Source organism: Heliangelus exortis, chromosome 19 (genome assembly GCF_036169615.1).
Source record: "Heliangelus exortis chromosome 19, bHelExo1.hap1, whole genome shotgun sequence".
Classification (NCBI taxonomy): Eukaryota; Metazoa; Chordata; class Aves; order Apodiformes; family Trochilidae; genus Heliangelus; species Heliangelus exortis.
This window is the reverse complement of record NC_092440.1, coordinates 12,461,166-12,484,459: the sequence shown is the minus strand read 5'-3', so window position 1 is coordinate 12,484,459 and position 23,294 is coordinate 12,461,166. Positions and strand designations below refer to the sequence as shown.

General features: G+C 50.0%; 2 protein-coding genes across 4 annotated transcripts; one reads left to right on the top strand and one right to left on the bottom strand.

Moving 5' to 3' along the window:
• Positions 1-29: 29 nt before the first annotated feature.
• On the top strand, positions 30-16,830 carry SART3 (spliceosome associated factor 3, U4/U6 recycling protein). Of its 3 annotated transcripts, none has more exons than XM_071763520.1 (19): positions 31-609; positions 1,482-1,608; positions 2,019-2,123; positions 2,960-3,144; positions 3,998-4,103; positions 4,722-4,846; positions 5,242-5,397; positions 6,130-6,268; positions 6,613-6,720; positions 7,164-7,241; positions 8,508-8,566; positions 9,243-9,352; positions 9,638-9,750; positions 10,151-10,227; positions 10,600-10,765; positions 11,497-11,936; positions 12,607-12,759; positions 15,098-15,285; positions 15,758-16,830. In XM_071763520.1, exons 1-19 carry the CDS (start codon positions 433-435, stop codon positions 15,939-15,941), a joined length of 2,796 nt encoding a protein of 931 aa, XP_071619621.1. In that variant the 5' UTR covers positions 31-432; the 3' UTR covers positions 15,942-16,830. The 3 variants fall into 3 exon arrangements, with proteins under 3 accessions (XP_071619622.1, XP_071619621.1, XP_071619620.1); XM_071763519.1 differs by having other exon boundaries at positions 11,494-11,936; XM_071763521.1 differs by lacking the exons at positions 15,098-15,285; positions 15,758-16,830 and adding an exon at positions 15,016-15,042 and having other exon boundaries at positions 30-609; positions 11,494-11,936.
• A 1,999-nt stretch (positions 16,831-18,829) lies between these two features.
• Positions 18,830-22,834, bottom strand: FICD (FIC domain protein adenylyltransferase). Its single transcript, XM_071763522.1, has 3 exons — positions 22,752-22,834; positions 21,655-21,987; positions 18,830-19,941 (listed from the first exon to the last, which is right to left on the bottom strand). Exons 2-3 carry the CDS (start codon positions 21,944-21,946, stop codon positions 18,866-18,868), a joined length of 1,368 nt encoding a protein of 455 aa, XP_071619623.1. The 5' UTR covers positions 21,947-21,987; positions 22,752-22,834; the 3' UTR covers positions 18,830-18,865.
• Between the last annotated feature and the right edge of the window lie 460 nt (positions 22,835-23,294).

Here is a 23,294-nt window from a genome sequence, read left to right as displayed (position 1 = left end):
AGAGTCAGCCCTTGGGGAGGGAAAAAACCAAACCGAAGAGCTCGCCCTGTCGCTGAAGCGATCGATAAGCGCTGTCCCCACACACGACAGGCTTTTTATCGCGACAGGCGAGGCCGCCGCCACACTCAATATGGCGGGCGGGAGGAGCCACGCACGCCTCAGACCTTCTCGAAAGCCCCCTTGGCGGACGGGCTTTGAGGTGGCGGCGGCGCCGCCTGCGCCGCAGCGGAGAAGACAAAGGGTTCGGCCTCGTCGGCGCTCACTGCAGCGCGGCCCCGGTGGATAACGGGGTGCGGGGTGGTGCGGGAGGCGGCTCGCCCCACTTCTAGCAGCGGTCACCCGGCAGCAGTACGCGGCGAGGGGACAGGCGCGGCGAGGGGACAGCCCGGTCGCCAGCCGGAGCGCGTCCGGCTGCTGAGGGAGCTGCATAAGATGGCGGCGGCGGGAGCCGAGGCGGCTGCGGTGGCGGCGGAGGAGGAGAAACGGCTGCCCGAGGGTGACCCCGAGTCCGAGGGAGACTCGGAGGATGAGGGCGACTCCGACTCGTCTGGAGACGGCGAAGATGAGGAAAAGGAGAATGAAGCCGAGATCCAGCGGCTGGAGGAGCAGGTGGGGCCCGGGCCGGGGTGGGGAGGGGGCTCTGGGGCAGCCCCGCGGCCTCCGCCGGGCCTGGCCCGGCCCGGAGCTTCGCCCCGGTGGAGTGGTTCTGGAAGGTGTGTGTGTGGGGGGGGGTTTGGGCCCGGTGCTGGGGACCCTTCCCCGGGGTTGTGAGGGCCGCGTCCACCCCGGGCGCCCCTGGAGAGTGGTCCCGGGTTGGTGGGAAAGGTTCGACCCGGAGAACCGAGGGAGATCCGGACCTGGCGGGGTCTGTCCTGGCGTGACTGCCGGTGGGAACGGCTGAGGCGGTCATGAGAAAGAAATCCATGGCTGGTCGTGTGGTTTTGTGCTGGAATGGGCGGGAGGGGAATGTGTGGAGCGGGAATTAAGGATTTGTGGGGCCGTTTTATTTTTTGGAAGGGAAGTTAGGAGAGAGCCCTAGTGGAAAGGTTAAACTCATTGGAGAAAAAAAAAAAAAAGCCAAAACACCTAGCTGGCTTTTGAAGAAATCGAAGAGTGTTTGGCTCCGTTGGTTTTCTTCATTTTTTCCACGCTTGGGGCTGTTTCTGCAGCTGCTGGATCCTGGTGCTGCCATTGACACTGCTGAGCTTGGAGCTATAAGCTGAGCTCTAAGCTTAACTTCAAAGCTCTGTTAAACTCGGGGATGAGTTTTTTAATGTGTCTGCTGGTGACCTGAAAGCATCCTGCAAACAAAAGTGAAGTTTGGTGCAAGTTTGTGCAGGAAAGTGGGGTACGTGGACACATGATGAGATTTGTACCCCCCAGGAGGGAGCTGGAGGTTCTACTCTGCTAAACCTCTGTTGGTTTCTTAGTGCCTGGCAATCCATAGTGCTTTTTTAAAAAAAAAATTTTTTTTTTTCAAGCTTTCTATCAATGCTTTTGACTATAACTGCCACTTGGATCTGATCAAGCTGCTGCGCCAGGAGGGAGAGCTGATCAAGCTCAGGAGAGCCCGACAGAAGATGAGTGAACTCTTCCCCCTTACTGAAGGTACAAAATGTTTTCTGCTCCTGTTGCAGCTGCTGCAGCTTAAACAAAATCCCTGCAAAATGCTGCAGTTTCAGGGTTCTCTCTGCTCTCTCTGTATCCCAGCTGTAGCCCAGAGGTGGGAATGTGTTTGCTTGTGCTGCCTTTACTGGTAGCATCCAGAGCACTGGAATGACTGTTCACTTAGTGCTCTTGTTTTGTACTGATTTGAAAAGATCTTTAAAAGATCTCTAAAAGGTTGAAACTTTTAAATGCATTGTGAGGTGTCGTGGGGGGCTAAAATTGCTCTTTTCTCCCCCTTTGGCTCTTTTTCATTTTTTAAGTCTGTTAAAATTCTCAGTAAGAATCCCCCAAGTGGGTTTGACTTATTCTTTCTGAGCACTGGTGATGTGTTCTAAACTTTTTCCTTTCAGAGATCTGGCTGGACTGGTTGAAGGATGAGATAAAAATGGCTTCTGAGAGCTCTGAGAGGGAGAAAGTTTATGAGCTGTTTGAGAGAGCTGTGAAGGACTACATCTGTAAGTGGGGAAGAGGTGCTGCAAAATGTGTTGTGCTGCATTCAGACTGTGCCTTTCTCTTCCTTCTTTCTGCTACAAATGCAGAAATGAGATTTAAAATTGTGTGAAGGGATCCCTGGGTTTTCTGAAGTGCTGGAGCTGAAGGCAATGTTTTTAGTACTACTTTTAGTGCTTCTGCAGCCTTCTAAATGAACATTGTAGCACGTTTTCAATGCCTATTTTGCACTTTTCTGTTACCTGAAGCAGGGGGTGTTGTGCTCACTTAGGAAATGCTTTTTCTGGCATTATTTATTGGTTCATTTCAGCTGGGGGTCCCTGAGCCTGTGTTGCTGTGAGCCTGGTAGTGCTGGGGGAGGTTCCAGGCAGCTGATGCTGCTCTAACAAACCCCCATCAGAGTTGTGCTGCTGAGCAGGCAGGTGCAGGAGTGTGGAAGGAGGAGCAGAACCTGTTCTGACCCAGGTTCTGGTGGTCCCAGCTCAGCACATGTGCTTGAGGGGGAAAAAAAAAAAAAAGAAAAAAGAAAAAGGCGGCTGGTAGGAGGCAGGTGGGGGCTTGGTGCATCTCTGGTGTAGTTTGTGTCCCAGAGGTGACACATAGGCTGCCAATCCATGTCAGCAGTGACAACAAGTGACTGCTTCCACGAGGAAATTGTAGCAGCAGGTCCTGACCCAGCAGCAATCAAATAAAATATTTTAATTTTCCTTTCCCCCGTTGGACGGGACAGAAACCGTCACCCGCCGCTCGGCTTGGAAAGCAGCAAGGTGCCTATTTTTTTTAATTTTTATGCATTTCTATTGTGAGATTTTAATGGATTTCTCTTTGTTTCTTTGCTCAGGTCCTGAAATCTGGTTGGAATATGCCCAGTACTCCATTGGGGGCATTGGGCAGGAAGGAGGCATCGAGAGGGTCCGCTCCATATTTGAGCGAGCGCTGACCGCGGTGGGGCTGCACGTGACCAAAGGGACAGCCCTGTGGGAAGCATATCGGGAGTTTGAGAATGCCATCCTGGAAACAGCACAGGTGAGGACACCCTCCCCTGAGCAGCCAGGGGTGGGAGAAGTTCTGAAGCCTCTGGGAAAAGAAGCTGTCATGTCCTGGAGCTGTTTGCCCTGCAGCCGCAGAAAACTGAGCCTTTCGGCTGGGAAAAAGGCTCTGGGTGTTTGGTGGGAATTGTGATGGAGTTGGGTTTAAATAAGAGGAGAAAATCTCAGGTCCAGAAGCCAAGTTTGAACTCTGCTGCTTCAGCTTGAACTGACAAGAGCAGCTTTGCATTTCGTGGCTTTGTTACTAAGCAGTGTTCTCTTCCAGCAAGTAGTTTCACACCTAGTCAGTCAAAGTTTTATTTCCAGGCTGTTTTCTACTTCAGCTTTTTTGTTATTTCACCCACTTTGGGGCTTTTGGTTGATAGTTTATTATCCCTGGAACATGCTTTTTGACATCTGCAGCAGTTTGCCCTGAGGGTCAGCGTTCCCATTGGCATTTCCTGTGTAAAATATGGAAGTTAAGAAGTGTAGCATTTACCTGTCCCTGCCCGTGGTGGGGTTGGAACTGGATGAGCTTTTAAATGCCCCTTCCAATGCTAAATGCTCCAACAGAGGAGGAATGGGAGACCACCCCTTCCTTCCCAAACAGAAGGGAAATGGGAGGCTTTAACTCATCTGTGCAGACAGCAGGGATTTACTGAGGACCTGCTGGGTTTCTGCAGTGGCCTGAGGGGTGCTTTTCAGTTCCTCTGGTGATCCCCAAGTTTCACCTTTCCCAGCAGTGAACCCCAAAGGCACATTGGCCTCCCCAGCCCCTAAACAATTACCCCGTGGTGTCCATCAGCTCTGGCTTGAGGGAACCAATTCTATTCCATCCCTTTTGTCTGCAGCCAGCTCCTGGCAGTGTTCCATCTCCTGAGCAGCAGCAGGTGCTGTGCAGCCAGCTGGAGAAGATCCACACCCTGTTCAGGCGCCAGCTGGGGATCCCACTGCTGGGTAAGAGGCATCAGTCATGGCTCTTCCTGTGGTGGAGCCTCCCAATCTGCAGCTGTAATCACTGGTGTTTGGCTGTGGGGCCTCTTGAATGAGGCACAGATCCCTTTTGTTCAGAAATACTCAATGAAACATGGTTTGTTTGGGTTTTTTCCCCCAGTAAGTAACTTGATGCTATTTAATGTACAAAACTTGACCATTAGGAAGAGGAATTCAGGTGTGGTGCTCACCACAGGGGAATGTGGTTGGTTGGTAGAATCCTGCTAACTCTGCTTCATTCTATAAACTCCTTGAGTCCTTCTTTCTGCTTTGTTCACAAGAAAATTCATTTTAGTTCTTTGAAGTCTTCATTTGCATATTGAAATAATGTGGGGTTTAATTTTTTTCTTAAGCCTAGGGAAAATCTTGCCACTTTGGTTTTCTCTATCCAAATCTGTAGCTTTAATATCACTCACCCTGAGTTTTCACTGCCCTGGGTAAGATGAAGTGTTACTTGGTGGTGTGAGAGTTAAGAAACAAAGGTATAAACAAATACAAGTGTGTTGGGATCAAACCCAGGTTGAATTCTCTTTATTTCATCCCAAGTGCTTTGCTGATGGTGTTTCATGGCTGTTTTCATAGATATGGAGGCTTCCTATGCTGAGTATGAGGAATGGTCAGAAGATCCAATACCAGAAACAATAATAAAGAGCTACAAAAAAGCTCTGCAGCAACTGGAAAAGTGTAAACCCTATGAAGAGGCCCTGGTAAGGCTGGTGTTCAAAACTAGGAGTTAATTGCTTTAGGGTCCCCTCCCCATTTGATTATTATTCCTGGTCACAGGGCTCCAGCAGCTCAGCTGTGAGCAGTGTGAGGCAAGAACCTCACCAGTAGGTGTAATGGGAGTTGTGGAATCTTCCTGACTCTCAGCCCCTGAGGTGCCTTGAGAACTCCTGTCTCTTTCTTCCAGCATTTTTGAGCATGCTGGGCTAAGGAGAAGAAAAGGGGGGCTGAGTGGGTTCAGAACCAGAGATGTGTGAAACCCAAAAGCTGCTGATAGAGGCCAAGCTTTTGCACAAGACCTGCTCTGAGTAACAGCTGAGTTGTTTGAACCTTTCTTTGCTTAGAGGGTCTCATTTTTCTGTCTCCTTTTGTTTCACAGCTGGGTGCTGAGACCCCAAAGCTGGCAGAATATCAAGCTTACATTGATTTTGAAATGAAAGCAGGTGATCCAGCTCGTATTCAGTTGATCTATGAGAGAGCTTTGGCTGAGAACTGCCTGGTGCCAGACCTGTGGGCTCGTTACAACCAGTATTTGGTAAGGAAGAAACCCAAATATTTGGTTTTTATGTTTGTTTGTTTTTATCTCCGTGGCTGATACACAAATGACCAATAAATTCTACCCCAGTCCTCTCTAAAAATGCTTCAGAAACCGATGAATCATAGAATCCTAGAATCCTAGGGGTTGGAAGGGACCTGGAAAGATCATCTAGTCCAACCCCCCCTGCCAGAGCAGGGCCCCCTAGAGTACATCCCCTAGGAACGTGTCCAGGGGGGTTTTGAATGTCTCCAGTGAAGGAGACTCCACAACCCCCCTGGGCAGCCTGTTCCAGGGCTCTGTCACCCTTACAGTAAAAAAATTTTTTCTGATATTCAACTTGAACCTCCTATGCTCCAATTTACACCCATTACCCCTTGTCCTATCACTGGTCACCACTGAGAAAAGCCTAACTCCATCTCCCTGACACTCACCCCTTACATATTTGAAAACATTGATGAGGTCACCCCTCAGTCTCCTTTTCTCCAAACTAAAGAGACCCAGCTCCCTCAGCCTTTCCTCATAAGGGAGATGTTCCACTCCCTTAATCATCTCAGTAGCTCTGTGCTGGACTCTTTCAAGCACTTCCCTGTCCTTCTTGAACTGAGGGGCCCAGAACTGGACACAATACTCCAGGTGCGGCCTCACCAATGCAGCTGTTGGCTCTGAGCTGGGATTTGGGTTTTATGGGTTCTCTGTCTAACTTGAAACTTTCTGGAATTCTCATTTCAGGACAGGCAGCTGAAAGTGAAGGAACTGGTTCTGTCTGCTCATGACCGTGCTGTGAGGAACTGTCCCTGGACTGTGGGGCTGTGGATTCGGTACCTCCTGGCACTGGAGAGGCACAGAGTTGACCATGGCACCATTTCTGGTAAAGACCCTCTCAGCAAAAACCTTTCTAGGGCACAGAACTGCTCAAATGACAGTGGTGACCTGCAGGCTTTGTTGTCATCCTGCTGCACCACTCTTCAAGCTGATGAAATCTGAAATTTGATGCTTCCAGAGCAATTGCTTCAGAAATTTACTTGAGAATTGGATGAATTAAACCTGCTTTACGTTGGCTTTCTGAACCAACTGAGAATATTTAGGATTATTTCTAGTGTTTTCTTGTCATCTGGGGAGCAAAAGTTGTCTGTCTTTTGGGCTGCTTGCTGATCTTGTCACTGCTGGAAAAGTAAATCTGTTTCTCTGGGTGTTTTTCCCCATTTCTTTCAGAAATGTTTGAAAAAGCTCTGAATGCAGGTTTTATTCAGGCAACAGACTATGTAGAGATCTGGCAGGCATATCTTGATTACCTGAGAAGAAGGGTGGATTTTACACAAGGTATGTGTGATATATGTCAATAAATACTGGAACTGTTCTCTGTGTACCTCTCTGAAGCACTGATCTTGCTTTTTACAAAATTTAGCAGTAATTTCATGCTTTTTTTCTGGCCAGGTAGTATCTGTGAAATAAATGAAGTGAGCTGGTTTAAAGCAGCTGCTTGGTGACAGAACAGATTGTGTTGATGCCCTGGATTATAATAATTTCATAATAATGAAATTATGATTTCAATAATTATGAATAATTTCATAATAATCACATAATAATTTCAAGTATTTGGTGGCTTTTTTTGCTGTACCTGTAGTTTTACTGAAGTAATAAGTATTGACTGGTTTTTTTCCATTTCCCTCATCCCTAATAAAATGAGTGTGGGTGGTAGGGCATGGGGGATGAAAAATTACTATTTTAAGGCAATTTTTTGGCTTTTTTTTTTTCTTCTAAAGATTCAAGTAAAGAACTAGAAGAGCTGAGGTCTGCATTTGCACGTGCTGTGGAGTATTTGAAACAAGAAGTAGAAGAAAGTGAGTTAAATCATCCACTCTATTTTTTCTTTGGTTTTGACACCTTCTCCCACAGGATTCTCCTGAAAAAGCTGTCAGGCCCCAGCTCAGACAGGAGCACCCTGTGCTGGGTCAGGAACTGCTGGAGGAGGTCAGGAGGTCAGGAACTGGGCCCAGAGAGTGGAGCTGAACAGGGCTGCAGCAAAATGGTGGCTGTGGTGTCCCCAGGGATCAGTGTTGGGCCCAGTGCTGTTCAATATCTTTAGTGAGGATTTAGGTGAGGGGATTGAGTCCATCAGCAGCAAATTTGCAGATGACACCAAGCTGGGGGGAAGTGTGGATCAGCTGGAAGGCAGGAGGGCTCTGCAGAGGGACCTGGACAGACTGGAGAGTTGGGCTGATCCCAACGGGATGAGGTTCAACACAACAACCCCATGGGGAGCTCCAGGCTGGGCACAGAGGGGCAGAAAGGGAGCTGGGAGTCTGGATTGCCAGGAAGCTGAAGAGGAGGCAGCAGTGTGCCCAGGTGGCCAAGAAGGCCAATGGCATCCTGGGCTGGCTGAGGAACAGCGTGGCCAGCAGGTCCAGGGAAGGGATTCTGCCCCTGTGCTCAGCCCTGGGGAGGCCACAGCTTGAGTCCTGTGTCCAGTTCTGGGCCCCTCAGCTCAGGAAGGAGCTTGAGGTGCTGGAGCAGGTCCAGAGAAGAGCAAGGAGGCTGGGAAGGGATCCAGCACAAGTCCTGTGAGGAAGGGCTGAGGGAGCTGGGGGTGTTGAGGCTGGAGAAGAGGAGGCTCAGGGGAGACCTCATCACTCTCTCCAACTCCCTGAAAGGAGGTTGGAGCCAGGGGGGGGTTGGGCTCTTTTCCCAGGCAACTCTCAGCAAGACAAGAGGGCACAAGAGGTCTCAAGTTGTGCCAGGGGAGGTTTAGGTTGGACATGAGAAAGAATTTCTTTAGGGAGAGGGTGCTCAGGCATTGGAATGGGCTGCCCAGGGAAGGGGTGGATTCTCCATCCCTGGAGATATTTCAAAAGAGCCTGGATGTGGCACTCAGTGCCATGGGCTGGGAACCACGGGGGGAGTGGAGCAAGGGTTGGACTTGAGGAGCTCTGAGGTCCCTTCCAACCCAGCCAGTTCTAGGATTCTAGGATTCTATGAAATTTTCTAAGATGAGCTCTCACTTCTCTTAAAGTGTCTCAAACATTTTAAGAAAGCTGCAGATAAAACATTTTGTCTACAAGGGGGGACATTTCAGAGAGCCCTTCACCAACAGTACTTCTTGTTCCCAGGATTCAGTGAAAGTGGAGACCCCTCCTGCACCATCATGCAGAACTGGGCAAGAGTTGAGGTGAGGTTTCTCTTCTTTAGTATTTCAATTGCTAAACCAGAGGAAATGGATCCTTTTGACATTCCTCCTGCACACACTGCCCGGGTCTGAGCTGCTCAGGTGTGCAGTGGAGCTTTAGGGACAGCATCCCAGGGAGGGAACAGCATTCCCTGGGGATCAGGAGCCCAGGATTCTGTGGTTTGGTGCTGCTGTGCCTGCAGTCTGGGGCAGAGATGTGTGAGGAGGCTTTGAGTCCTGCCTGAGAGCTGCCTGCACTAACTGGTTTCAGACTGGGACAGGTACCAGTGTGCTGGTTCAGTTGTTGGTCTTGACCCCTATTTCCCTGCTCTTGAAAAGGCTTTAGGGGGGTGACAGAGCTGAAACATTTCCCATAGTCTGAGAACTGGGTTTAAATGCTCTCTTAGGTCCAGCCATGAAAAAAAGGAATAAATTGAGATTTTATTTATTTATTTTCTTTTATAATGACCCAAATGAAATGTGTGTGGGAGCCAGCAACCAAGCCTGCTGCAACGGGTGGGCAGGGAATTACTCAGCAGCAGGATTGCATCAGGTGTTCACTGTCAGGAGCTTCCTGTGCATCATCTCTGGGGGTTTCTTGTGGGGAGGGAGGGAGGGAGGGAGGAGGTTTTGGACAACTGCCCCTAAATGGTGCTGAGTGCTGTGGGTGCTGTTTCAGGCTCGTTTGTGTAACAACATGCAGAAAGCCAGAGAGCTCTGGGACAACATCATGACTAAAGGGAATGCCAAGTATGCCAACATGTGGCTGGAGTATTACAACCTGGAAAGGTAGGAGGGCTGGGGGGGAGCCTCAACTTCTTTCTTCTCCTTTGTGTGAGACAAAACTTAGCAAGGGTTGCCCATGCCATGGGGTTTTTCAGCTTCAAGCTTCTCACAGCAGCTCTGCAGAATATTTTAGAAGTGGTCTATTGTAGAAGTGTTACTGCAGCAGTGTCTTGTGAAGGTTCACCAGAGAAGGAGGGGAAATCTTTGCTTCAGACACAACTAACTGTCCTCTCTGGTGGTCCTGCTGTGCAGGACTGGCTCCTGACTGCCCTGCTCTCCCTCCTGCAGGGCTCATGGGGACACTCAGCACTGCAGGAAGGCTTTGCACAGAGCTGTGCAGTGCACCAGTGACTATCCAGAGCATGTCTGTGAGGTGCTGCTCACACTGGAGAGGATAGAAGGTAACTGACTGCATGGCCTCTTGTTTTACCCTGTCACAATCATACAGAGTTCTGATGTTCTCATGTCTTCTGTGCTGGTGGAAGCTCATTTTCTTTCCTGTAGTATGCACAAGCAGCTTTTTTTCTCCTGCTTTCTTCTTTTCTGGCCTGATTTGGAGCCTGCTGAAAGTGACTGGATTTTTCCATGTCTTTTTAAAGTGCTGCATTATGAGAGGTTTCTGGTCTGCTTGGGCTGTGTGTTCTTTTTCTTTGAAGGCTGCTTGTTATATTTAGAAGTTTCATGGGTAATGGTTCCCAGCAGAGCAAGTTCCAGGAACTCACTGACACTTATTTTTCCAGAATTGTATTTTGAAGTGATGGGGAAGTGATTATGTTTTTATTTTTCCTCCTTACCCTTTAGGAACCCTGGAAGACTGGGATGCAGCTGTTCAGAAAACAGAGAACAGATTAGCTCGAGTGAATGAACAAAGAGCCAAGGTCAGAACCCTCTGGGAGCAACCTGGGTGCTTTTTAGGCAATACCTACAATAAGGTCATGCTTGGCTATGTCATATTTCTCATGTTGGTTCCCATAGAGGTGTCTCCAAAGCCTCAGAATTACTGATTTTGGTTTAAAACTCTGTTTAATGTCTTTTGCTGGATTTTCTTTCCCCTTTTGACCCTTGGATTGGGTACAGGAGGAACGGGCACCCCAGGAAAGCCCTAAGAGCAAACAGATGGGTTTTAAATGATGCTCCTGTTATTTCTGTCTCATGGAGATTGGGGGGGGGAAACCCTCCAGGTTCAGCACTTCAGAAAACAGCATTTAAGAATGCTCTGCAGTCACTGAACAGAAAATGTGCATTTGTAGGCTGCTGAGAAAGAAGCTGCTCTGGCAAAGCAAGAGGAGGAGAAAGCTGAGCAGAGAAAGCAGGCTCGGGCAGAAAAGAAAGCTTCCAAAAAGGCTAAAAAAACCAGGATTGGAGACAAGAGGAAAGCAGATGATGATGATGATGAGTGGGGACAAGAAGAAGAAGGTAAGAAAAAAAAAAATAAAAAATCAAAAGTCCAGACTTCTGACAACAAAGCTCTGGGTTGTCTCCCTTCAGTCAGAGGAAGATGAGGAAATGGCATCACTGGTGTCTGTTCCTTCTAGGACATCTTCATGGTGGTGAAATGAAAGTGAATGTGGTTTGATCAGCAGAAGTATATGTTTAAGAATTTTTATAGAGGTTATTTAGGCTTCTCTTACTTCAGGGAGAGACTGGTTTATTTTTTTTTTCCTTTGTGTAAAAGTCACTTTCCTGACTCATCACCTGACCCAGAGTCCTGTGTCTCAGTCAGGTTGTGCAGTGTTGTAGCAGTCTCTTGGAAGGTGGTAACAGGAGATTATTTTTAATAGATTGTTGCCCCTGGGAGTTTTAGGAGCTTTTACATTGTTGTGTTTCTTACTTTGAAGGAAAAAAAGCCCCCACAAAGCCCATTAGAGAACAAGAATTGGCAGTTTCAGCTGACAGAAAAAGGGAAAAAACATCTCTCCTTTCAACTAAACACTTTGTCTTGGTTAAATAATGTGTTTTTCCTCACTGTTCAAAACCTGAGGAAGTTTTTTCTTCTGTTTCTTTAAGACTTTGTGGTTTCAGGTGCCATTTCCAGACTCCACAGTGGAAGTGGAGGGGTGATGAACTCTGCTGAATTTCAGTGGGGTTTTTTTTGTCTTTTTTTTTTTTTTTTTTCTAGTAAGACATTTATTTTGTTTAATCAGCAGAGCAGCCCAACAAGAGACACAAAGGAGACGGTGATGGGGAACTACTTGAAGAAGACATGGAGGTAGAAATGGGGCTGTTTGGAAGAAGTGGGCCTGAAAAACCAGCAAACCAGAAGGAAAAGGCATCTACCAGTCGGAGAGACATCCCCAAAGTTCTGCATGACAGCAGCAAAGATCACCTCACTGTCTTTGTCAGCAATCTTGCCTACAACATGGCAGAGCCTGAAGTGAAGCTGAAGGAGCTCTTTGAGGGCTGTGGGGAGGTGGCTGAGGTCAGACCAGTGTTCAGCAACAAAGGGACTTTCAGGGGCTACTGCTATGTGGAATTTAAGGAAGAAAAATCTGCTCAGCAAGCCCTCAGCTTGGATCGGAAGGTGGTGGAGGGCAGACCCATGTTTGTTTCTCCATGTGTTGACAAGAACAAGAATCCAGACTTCAAGGTAAACTTTTTTATTCTGGGGTTGAAGATTTGGGACTGCCCAGGAAAGCAAGCTGAGTGTGTTGCTTCCAGAATACAATGGATTTTTTTTGTGCCACTTTGGGGTTGTCACAAAGTACTTTAACAGGAAAATTGTTTCCTGAAGTTCTGGCATCTTCAGTTCTCCATAAACCAGGACTGAGATGGCTTTACCCAGGAGCTGCAGGGATCTGTTAATCTGGGCATCTTGGGAGTGGTGTGAGGGAGCCAGGTTCCTACTTGAGCATCTCTAATCTGGGGAAATCTTTTTTTGGTTGAGGCTGTGAAGCTGTGGGCAGTACTTACCCTGTCCCTGGGTTCTTGTTCATGCTGGTACAAGAGATCAGCTGTATAACTGGTGTTACAGGACAGAAAAATCCAATGTTTGGGTAGTGGCTACTGGACAAGAAGACATTATCAGTGGCTGCCCTCCTTGGGAAGGAGATGTAGATGTTTAGAAGCATTTTCCTTGCAAGTCTTTACTGAATGTCTGTGTTCACATGCAAATATCTTTCAAGATTCTCCTCTTGGCTTCACGATAGTTTTAGATCACAAAAATATTGAAGTACTCAACATTTTGGGGGTGTAGTAAATTGCCATCCTCAGTCTCTTGACTAGTTTGGTATCTTAACATCTTTTTTTTTTTAATTCAGGTGTTCAGGTATAGCACTACACTGGAGAAACATAAGCTGTTTATATCTGGTTTGCCATTTTCCTGCACTAAGGAAGAGCTGGAAGCTGTGTGTAAAGCACATGGGAATGTGAAGGACATCAGGCTGGTCACCAACAGAGCTGGAAAACCTAAGGTAGGCATTCTTAATGCACTCCTCATGTTAAGAAATCCTGCAGAAAGTAGCTCTTCATGAAGTTGGGATACAAAAAGGAGGGGTTTGTGTTTTAAGTTTCCAACCCATCCTGCAGAAATGCTTGGGATTTATTTGTAAAGAGTAAGAAAGTAAGTAAGAAACGAGGGGAAGAGGAATTATTTCCAAAATCCTTCCAAAATTGCACAAAAAATGTGTGATACAAATGGGATGGAAGGGAAGATGTTTGCAGCACTTCCAGTACAGCAAAAATTGTCTGCAAAGAATACTTGTTTTTCAAGTAACTGGCTAGAAGGGGCTCACCTGCTGTAACCAATTCCCTTCCTCCCTTTTTTCAGTGTCCTGGGGCTATTGTTTGGAACATCTGCTGCAGTCATGGGTTTGCCAGTGAGAAATGAGCCCCCTCCCTGACAGGGCTCATTATTCCCACCCTGGAATAAATGGGTCCTTGTTAAATAAGAGACTCTAAACCAGCTGCTGCTCTGCCAAAATTCCACCTGACACCTCAGCTGTGCTGGGCCCTCCTGACAGGTGTTTTTCTGGCAGTGCTGTGCATGTATTTTCAAAATGTTATTTTCCAGCTCTTGGCAGTAACTCAAGTTCAGTTCCTGTCCCCTCTGTGCTCTTGTGTAGCCCAAGTGTTGCAAGGCAGCTTCCCAGCTTGCTTTGGACTGGGATTCTCTCTCTCTTGCAGATAAATACACTTTGCTAGACCCAAACTGTTGTGTTTCCTGTGAAACTGGATCATCCAAAAATACAGCTGAAGGGTTTGAATGTCATTTAGAACAACGGGGATGTCAGAGGAGGAGGGGGAGGAGGCTCCTCCCTGCCTGCTGGAGCAAATGCTGGAAATAAAACCCCAGGAGTGAGGGTTCCCCAGCACCAGTTACCAGCTGGTTACCAGGCTGGTTACCAGCTGCTGCTCATGAAACCAAGGCAGATTATTTTCCTGCTCTGAGTGCTTTGTGTCACCACTCCTGGTTTCAGAGACACTGCTCAGTCCTGTTGGGGCTTCTCAAGATGGATTTTACAGCCCCTGGAACAGAGGTGGCCACAGTCACCCTGTGCTGTAGATAAAAGCTGTAGCCTGGAGAGGAATCACTGGAGAGTTTGGACCCTTCTGGTTTAGCACAGGTTGATTTATCTTCTATGAATCCAGTTCTGTCCAATACCAGATTCAGCCTGGGTGTGTGGATATTAATATATTACATCTAAATTGTGTAATGTATAATAATCACACTTAGGAGTGCAGACTTTCCACTGCTGCAGTGCTTCCCCATGGAATCACAGAATGGGCTGGGTTGGAAGGGACCTCAGAGCTCATCAAGTCCAACCCTTGCTCCACTCCCCCCGTGGTTCCCAGCCCATGGCACTGAGTGCCACATCCAGGCTCTTTTGAAATATCTCCAGGGATGGAGAATCCACCCCTTCCCTGGGCAGCCCATTCCAAGGTCTGATCACCCTCTCAGCAAAGAAATTCTTTCTCATGTCCAACCTAAACCTCCCCTGGCACAACTTGAGACCTCTTGTGCCCTCTTGTCTTGCTGAGAGTTGCCTGGGAAAAGAGCCCAACCCCCCCCTGGCTCCAAACTCCTTTCAGGGAGTTGGAGAGAGTGATGAGGTCTCCCCTGAGCCTCCTCTTCTCCAGCCTCAACACCCCCAGCTCCCTCAGCCCTTCCTCACAGCACTTGTGCTGGATCCCTTCCCAGCCTCCTTGCTCTTCTCTGGACCTGCTCCAGCACCTCAATCTCCTTCCTGAGCTGAGGGGCCCAGAACTGGACACAGGACTCAAGCTGTGGCCTCCCCAGGGCTGAGCACAGGGGCAGAATCCCTTCCCTGGACCTGCTGGCCACGCTGTTCCTGAGCCAGCCCAGGATGCCATTGGCCTTCTTGGCCACCTGGGCACACTGCTGCCTCCTCTTCAGCTTCCTGGCAATCCAGACTCCCAGCTCCCTTTCTGCCACTCTGTGCCCAGCCTGGAGCTCCCCATGGGGTTGTTGTGTTGAACCTCATCCCCTTGGGATCAGCCCAACTCTCCAGTCTGTCCACCATATTCACTTGAATCTTGGTTTTCATCTTTTATTTATTAATCTTTATACCTCTTCCTCAAGTTAGGGCATTATGAGGGAGTGTCAAGAAATGCAGGTTGTGGATTTGTAGATAAGAATTCTTTTAGTTAAAGACTGCTGGGACTCTTGGCCACCTTTAACTCTGTTTTCCTGACACTTTTCTTCTCAGCTGACCGAATGATTCAGCAAAAGCTCTCCCTGAGTGAAAGAGGCTCTCAGACTAATGTAGGTCACCTCTTTCCCTGATTTAGGGCCTGGCTTATGTGGAATATGAAAATGAAGCTCAGGCCTCCCAGGCTGTGCTGAAGATGGATGGTCTGGTGGTGAAGGAGCACACCATCAAGGTGGCCATCAGCAACCCACCCCTCCGCAAGCTGCCAGACAGGGCTGAGGCAGGCAGGGCCCCACAGTTTGCAGTGCCACGACAGCCTTATGGAGCGTGAGTATCCAGGGGGGAGACTGGGAACAGGGAAGCTCTCTGGGGTTCACTGCAGGAATCTTCTCTAGAAGGTGAATGTTGGAAAGGTGGTGAGGAAAAGCAGAGTTTTCTGCTTTATTGATAGGAACGTTTGATGTTGGCACCCAAGTGCTAATGAGTTCCACATCCTCTGGTTCTGGAGAGGCAGCCATTGCTCACTAAAGCTGCTGGCTCAGCTTCTGGAGTTCTCCTTAGTGCTGGGTTGGATGTGCCCTGTGGATAAAAACTTTCTTCTCAGTTCCTGGGGGCTGTTGCGTGGTGGCTTCCTGCCAGGACCCAGGTGTCCTGTTTGAGCAGGTGCCCACTGAAGGCTTTTGTCCTACTTATTACTGAAAGAAATGCCAGGAATCATATTTACATGAGTGATCCTCCTGTTTCCCTGAGCTAAAAGAGCTTTGGGATCTCTCTCAGTGTCCCTTTTTTTGCCCTGCAGGCGAGGGAAGGGAAGGACCCAGCTCTCCCTGATGCCGCGGGCGTTACAGCGCCAGAGCCACCCTGGGGCTAAAGCTGAGAATGGGATGGTCCAGAACTCACCAGCAACTTCCTCCAAACCCCCCTCTGAGGAGCCTAAAAAAATGTCCAATGCTGATTTTGCCAAGATGCTACTGAAGAAGTGAGCAGGAAGTCTGGAGGCAGCGGGTCTGGTGAAATGTGAAATGCCTTTATGGAAGCCATGTTGTGTCCTTATGCTAGCAAGGAGAGAATCATGTGTAAATACCCTTCTGGACTGCTGCAGGCATTGAGGTCAGTGTAGGATGGTACAAATCCAGCTGTTTTCCTCTGTCTCTAAGAGCAAAAGAGTAGTTATACTGTGTTCTGGTCAAATGGTGTTTATATGATTCCTCATATTGAGGGTAACAAGGAGGGAAATATCTCCTGTAGAGGTTGGATCCCACATCAAGTTTTATGAAGCCCTTGCAAATATTTCTCTTTCATTAATGAAATGAGATGAAATGTGAAAGCCTGGTGATGACCTTGTTGAGCTCCACTGGCTGGTTCTGATTGTGATTGCTGTCATTCTCTCTGACAAAAAACCCCTCATTTTCCACCCAAACACACCCACCACAGGGACATCCATCTCCTTCCATTACCAGTTAAATGGCAGATGCTAGTAACCTCACCACTATGGCCTATTTTAGTATCCAGAGTTTCTATACATATGTGTGTATATGTATATACATAGATATGTATCCAGTTCATGTTCTGTTCCAGTTGACCTGTTTTTTATATTGTGTATTTGTAAAAGACATTCAAGTTGTTATTTTTAAGTGTTATGAAAAAAGACTTAGCTCTGGTAATTTTTGTTTCCCAGAAAGCCCAAAGCTGTACATGCTGTTGTTGAGGACCATTATTATTTTTTTTTTTGTTGGTTTTTTTTTTGTGTTTTGTTTTGCTAGCTAGCTCATGTCTTTTGCAGGTGGTTTCTGTATGGTTTTGTACAAATGTGAAGTGCAAGCTGATGTTTCTTGGTTTATTAAACTCAAGTTCTCAAAGGTTTTCTATAAACACTGTTGCTTTTGTTTAAATGTGGGTGTTGGAATTGCTCTTGCCCCTTGGCAGCTGGGTGATCCTGCTCTACCTTGCCTCTCAGCTGCACTGAGATTTGGGGTGTCCTTCATTTCATGTTATGAGTAGCCTGGAACCATTCAGGAAAACTTTGGAATAATCTGTGATAGAAATAATCTGCTTGTCAACTGCCAACTTTGGAGGTCAGCAGATGTTGGGGCTAAATGTGAGGGGAGGGGGAGCCCTGCTACCAGGCTCACTTGTACAACAGAGGCAGTGCTGCAAATAAACCCTAATTTTAGTGCTCACCTTGTGCTGCTCTGATTTGCCTTTACCTGGAAAAGACAAGGCTGCTTCACAGCTTTGAATCATGCCCTAGGAGTGGTTGTGGTAATCACCTTAGCTTTCCAAACAAAAAGGCTTTAATATTAAAATAGTTTATTAATCTGTTACTAAAATAATACATTTTTTTTCCCCCCCCAGAGCTCTTAAAGTGCAGATTTTATTTATACTTTGCCCTACAAAAATAAGCATGCTTTGTAAGGACAGAACAACCTTGCCTCACTTCTTCTTGGCTTTCCAGGTCAGTGGTACCTGAGCAGGAGGGGTGCTGGGTACACCCCTCACTCCCCATCTCATCCTCTGGTCTAAAATGTGCCCCAACCACCTCACAGGTAAGAGAGAGATGGAAGGGAAAAAACTGGGACAGCTGTGGAAAGGGTTTGAGCTTGAACAGCACTTGAAACTGAAGTTTTTCTGAGCTGGAAGGTGTGGGGATAGATTACACAGCTGGGGTGTGGAAAGCAAAGAAAAGCTGCTGGGAAAAAAAGCAGCTTCCAGGTACTGCAGCAGCAGCAGGATGAGGCCTCCTGTGATCTGTGAGGTGTTCATCACAGTAATAAGGTGACCTAGTAATTAATTGTGAAAAGTTCTCTGGTGTAGCTTGAAGAAACTTAATTTTTTTTTTTTTCAGATGCTATATACACACTCATCAAATTGGCACAACACATCAAAGTTGTCTCATGATTATGTATCACAACTTCTTCTGCCCCCAGCTCTGCAGACACAAGATTTTCTCAACCCCTTGGTTCTGAAATGTGTGAGGACAGCTCCAGGTTCACAGAGATCCTGCTCCATGAGGTGGGTCTGAGGCACAACCCCAGCACTGCCCAGTCCTTCCCTCAGCAAAAGCACCTCCCAGCCTGGTGAAGTGACTCTCAGAGCATTTCTTCTCCTGTTCAGTCACACAATTTGTTACCTTAAACCAGACACTTCCCACTCATACAAAACTTGCCCTGGGAGAGGCAAGTGGGACATGCAAAGTGCTACTGAAAGGGAAATGGGAGGAGGTGCTCAGTGCTGGAGTTTGTCCTTCCTGCTCAGTGCTGTCAAAGCTGTGACTGAGAGGACAGAGCCTGACTCACCTGGCTGGGAGATCACTGTTACTGGGAGGGTGAGGGCTGAGGGGGAGCTAGGGTTGGGTTTTTTTTTTGTTTTTTTTTTTTTTAAACACAGGGAAGAGGTAACACAAAAGGAACAACTTGAAGACCTTGTCTTGCCTCCCAGCTCCTTGGTGAGGTAAGACCATGCAGCTGGGTGAAGGGTTGTGATTGGAGCAGCTTCTTAAAGCTTAATTATAAAAGGAAAAATTTAGCTTCCTGAGCCTCTCCCACACCTCTGCCCCACTCCTTCCAGTAGCACAGCTGAAGTTTTCAGCTTGGTGTGTCCTGTACACAAATAAATTATCTTAACTTACTGTAAGACACTCTAAATAAATGAAATGCTAAAGAGTGACCCCCCTCCTCCTCTTGAGCTCCTTTCCAGCAGGCACAGGCAGTGGTTTGGTGTTCTCCTGGGTGTTCTCCTGGGTGTTCTCCTGGGTGTTCTCCTGGGTGTTCTCCTGGGTGTTCTCCTGGGTGTTCTCCTGGGTGTTCTCCTGGGTGTTCTCCTGGGTGTTCTCCTGGGTGTTCTCCTGGGTGTTCTCCTGGGTGTTCTCCTGGGTGTTCTCCTGGGTGTTCCTGAGCGTCCCCAGCCCTCAGGTCTTGACGGGGATGGTTCCTCTGCACCCAGCAGTGCTGCCCTCAGCCTCAGGTAAGGCCACGGAGTGCTCTGTGGTGGCAATGAGCAGCATGTCCAGAGTGGTCTCTGTACACTTGGCAATGAAACGGATGAAAGGCCTCACATCCCCCTCGTTGGCCACTTCCAGGACGTGGTAATACTCTGCCCGTTGCTCCTTACGGATGGTGATGGGGGGGTAACCTGCCTGCATGAGGATGAGGTTCATCAGCAGCCTGGAGGTCCTGCCATTGCCATCCACGAAGGGATGGATGTAAACCAGTTTGTAGTGAGCCAGTGCAGCAAACTCCACAGGGTGCAAGCTCATGGCATCCTCAGAGTTCATCCACTGCACAAACTCCTCCATCTGCTTCTCCACGTCCCGGGGGTGCGGGGGGATGTGGTGCCCCACAAACACCTGGGTGCTCCTGAACCTCCCCGCTTCCACGGGGTCGGCGTAGCCCAGCACCCTCCTGTGGATCTCCAGGAGGTCGGTGCTGGTGACAGAGCCAATCCTGGACACCAGGGTGGTGTTGACATACTTGAGAGCAGCGTGCATGCCCAGCACCTCGTTCTGCTCCAGGAGGCTCTTCCCGGGCACCGCGTAGCGCGTCTCGATGACGTGTCTGATCTCTGACAGGGTCAGAGTGTTCCCTTCGATGGCCACGGTGTGGTAGATGTGGTGGTAGTAGGACTCCTCCATCACCCTCCTGAGGGCAGAGTTGCCTTTGGGGATGGCCATCACTTTTTTAACTTTGCTGTCTATGATGCTGAAATATCTCTGATCTATCTCCTCCACTAAGGGCAGCGTCCGGTCCCGGTTGATCAGAGCTTTCTCGTTGCAGGGGGAGAGGGTCAGGGCTTTGGAGTACAAGTAGTCAGCTTGCAGGATGTCTTTTTCCTCTTCTGAAAAGATGCCAAACTCGTTCAGGGCATCCACGTAGTCGGGGTCCATTTTGAGGGCATACACAAAGAGTTTGTGAGCTTTCTCCCTCTTGCCCTGGCGCTTCATTTCCAGGGCCTGGTTCAGAGCTGCTTTGGCTTCTAACTTCACTTCTGAAATGCAGGAAACGGGGCTGAGTTTTACTAAAAAACCTCTGGAGACCCCAAACCAAACTAAAACTCTTGGGCTGTAAGAACCATAACAGAGAATTTTCACTCCAGCCCCTGCTGGGCTGTGGGTGCAGAGCTTGGTGCCACATTCCCAGCACCAGAGCTGCTCCTGGCAGGGCACAGGGGGAGGCTGGAGAGGGGACAGTGTGGCTCTTGCTGGCCACAGGTGAGTGGCCATCCTGGCAAAACTCACTTTGGCCACTCAGCTGCCTCGTGTGGGAGGACTTAAAAGATATTTTCCTGGCAATGAGAGCAGTTCTGTTGCAGGAAGCCCAGGCAGCAGCTGGACACAGCACTTCCATCTGGTATTTGACTGAGTTATTAAATGTTTTCCCAGCAATAACACAGAGACAGTGCTGGGATTGTAATGATGCCTGGGAGCATTTTCCAAATGAACATCCTGGTGTTGCCAGGAAGGCTGCTCTGTGCCAGCCAGGATTTTGGGATTCAGGCTGTGCACCCCAGGTGAGTGTGGACTGAACCACCACTCCCTATTCCTTAAAACTTCACAAAAGCACAGAGGGAAAACTTCCCAGAGAAAAGAGCAGGGGGGATGGAATGCAGCTGGGCTGCTGAGGGCATTCCTGACCTCTGGCTCATCAGCCCAGCGGGGCAGTGAGTTGGTTATTATGGGATGCAGGAGCTGTGGAGCTCTGCAGATCCAGGCAGTGAGCACCAGGCACCCCTCTTAGAATCCTAGAACTGGCTGGGTGGGAAGGGACCTCAGAGCTCCTCAAGTCCAACCCTTGCTCCACTCCCCCCGTGGTTCCCAGCCCATGGCACTGAGTGCCACATCCAGGCTCTTTTGAAATATCTCCAGGGATGGAGAATCCACCCCTTCCCTGGGCAGCCCATTCCAATGGCTGAGCACCCTCTCCAGAAAGAAATTCTTTCTAATGTCCAACCTCAACCTCCCCTGGCACAACTTGAGACCTCTTGTGCCCTCTTGTCTTGCTGAGAGTTGCCTGGGAAAAGAGCCCAACCCCCCCCTGGCTCCAACCTCCTTTCAGGGAGTTGGAGAGAGTGATGAGGTCTCCCCTGAGCCTCCTCTTCTCCAGCCTCAACACCCCCAGCTCCCTCAGCCCTTCCTCACAGGACTTGTGCTGGATCCCTTCCCAGCCTCCTTGCTCTTCTCTGGACCTGCTCCAGCACCTCAATCTCCTTCCTGAGCTGAGGGGCCCAGAACTGGACACAGGACTCAAGCTGTGGCCTCCCCAGGGCTGAGCACAGGGGCAGAATCCCTTCCCTGGACCTGCTGGCCACGCTGTTCCTGAGCCAGCCCAGGATGCCATTGGCCTTCTTGGCCACCTGGGCACACTGCTGCCTCCTCTTCAGCTTCCTGGCAATCCAGACTCCCAGCTCCCTTTCTGCCACTCTGTGCCCAGCCTGGAGCTCCCCATGGGGTTGTTGTGTTGAACCTCATCCCGTTGGGATCAGCCCAACTCTCCAGTCTCTCCAGGTCCCTCTGCAGAGCCCTCCTGCCTTCCAGCTGATCCACATCCCCCCAGCTTGGTGTCATCTGCAAATTTGCTGCTGATGGACTCAATCCCCTCATCTAAATCCTCACTAAAGATATTGAACAGCACTGGGCCCAGCACTGATCCCTGGGGACACCACTGGTGAGCAGCCCCCAGCTGGATGCAGCACCCCTCTTACCTGGGGAGGCTTTGCCTTTCAGCACCAGCAGCTCCAGCCCGTTGGAGGTGACACTCAGGCTGGTGCTGTGTCCCGTGTACCTGGTGACCCCCGAGGGGCCCGTCCTCAGTTTGCTTTGCAGGAAGGAGAGGCCCCGGAGCACTGCGTGGCACCGATCTTCCACAGCAGCCAGGGGGAGCAGCACCATGACCAGGGATGCCAGGAGCAGCACCAGCACGGCTGCCCACCTGATGCGGCCCCACAGGCTCAGCCATTTCAGCTCGGGGGCCGCGGCCGTGGGCACGAGATTCATCCTGCTCCCCCCAGGAACATCTCCTTCCCTCCTGCTCACACCTGCGAAGAGAAACAGCTTTACCAGGAGCTCTGTCTCACACTGCTGAGGTGGGGGATGTGTGTGTGTGTGCTCTGGGGTTCAATCCCGGCTGTCTGGGGGGCATCCCAAGCCCCCAATCTTCCCGGCCCCCTCTCAGGACTATGGGGCAGAGTGTGCAGGGCTCAGGGTCACACAGATCCTTAGGGATCTGCTCTGCTCAGCAGCACCACGGCCACCTGGACCTATGGCCCCCTCAGACCCCTGCCCTCCCTCAGCCCCCAACCAATGTTCCCCTTTACCCACCGCTCCTCCCCCAGCCCCTTTTTCCCCTCCTCCCCCAGCCCCTTTTTCCCTCCTCCCCCAGCCCCTTTTTCCCTCCTCCCCCAGCCCCCTTTTTCCCTCCCCTAGCCCCCTTCCCTCGTCCTCCAGCCCCCTTCTTCCCCCCCCACCTCCCTCTTTCCCTCCCTCAGCCCCCTTTTTTCCCTCCTCCCCCAGCCCCCTTTTTTCCCTCCTCCCCCAGCCCCCTTCTTCCCTCCCCCAGTCCCCTTCCCCCCCCTCCATCCCCCTTTTTCCCCCCCAACCCTCAGGCTCTCCCCTCACCCCCAGTCCCGTCCCCCCCCCAACCCCCTCTCTCCTTCCCCTCAGGCCGCATCCCCCTCACCCCCGGGCCCGACTCCCCGCAGCCCCCAACCTCCGGTCGAGCCGGGGTCCCCTGCACCCCAATAACCCCCCGGGGTCCCCCTCACCCCATGTCCCCCCCCTCACCCCGTGTCCCCCTCCCCACCTTTGCCGCTTCTCGCAGCTCCCGGTTGCCGGCTGCAGTGGCCCCGCCCCCCGGCAGCTCCGCGCCCTGCGATTGGCTGAGCCGTCCGCCTCCTCTTTTCCTATTGGCTCTCACAGCCGGGCTCTTCCTCCGCTCTTCCGCCTTCGCTTTCCGCGGCGTCTTCCGGGTAGGGCCACGCCCCCGGCGCGGGGTGAGGCTCGTGGAGGGCGGCAACTGGTCAGTGCTCACGCCAATCATAGGAGGAGCAGCCAATGAGGAGGGGAAGGGGAGGAGGGGGCGGGTCCAAGCGGTCTGTGAGGAGGGGGAGCCGTTGCTAAGCGACGGCAGCGGCCTAGGGGGGCAGTGCGGCCCCTCCTATGGAGACTCCAGGAAAAATCCTCCTTTTCTCGCTCGTTTTTTACCGGGAAAGGCTCTGTGGGTGCTGAGGCTGCTCTCAGGTGTTCATTGGTTTTACCGAGCGTTGATAAAAGCAGCCTGAGGAGCTCGGTTCCGCCACTGCCCCTAGAAAGAGCCTGACAGCACCTCAGCACTCAGCAGCAAATG

What these genes read in the sequence shown, in the direction of transcription:
- SART3 (XM_071763519.1), top strand. Translation starts at nt 433, where the DNA reads ATGGCGGCGGCGGGAGCCGAGGCGGCTGCGGTGGCGGCGGAGGAGGAG. An exon ending in ACTCTTCCCCCTTACTGAAG is followed by an intron (nt 1,609 to 2,018) that starts GTACAAAATGTT and finishes TTTTCCTTTCAG; the next exon opens with AGATCTGGCTGGACTGGTTG. An exon ending in TGAATGAACAAAGAGCCAAG is followed by an intron (nt 10,228 to 10,599) that starts GTCAGAACCCTC and finishes GTGCATTTGTAG; the next exon opens with GCTGCTGAGAAAGAAGCTGC.
- FICD (XM_071763522.1), bottom strand. Translation starts at nt 21,946, where the DNA reads ATGAATCTCGTGCCCACGGCCGCGGCCCCCGAGCTGAAATGGCTGAGC. An exon ending in GAAAGGCAAAGCCTCCCCAG is followed by an intron (nt 19,942 to 21,654) that starts GTAAGAGGGGTG and finishes CCTGCATTTCAG; the next exon opens with AAGTGAAGTTAGAAGCCAAA.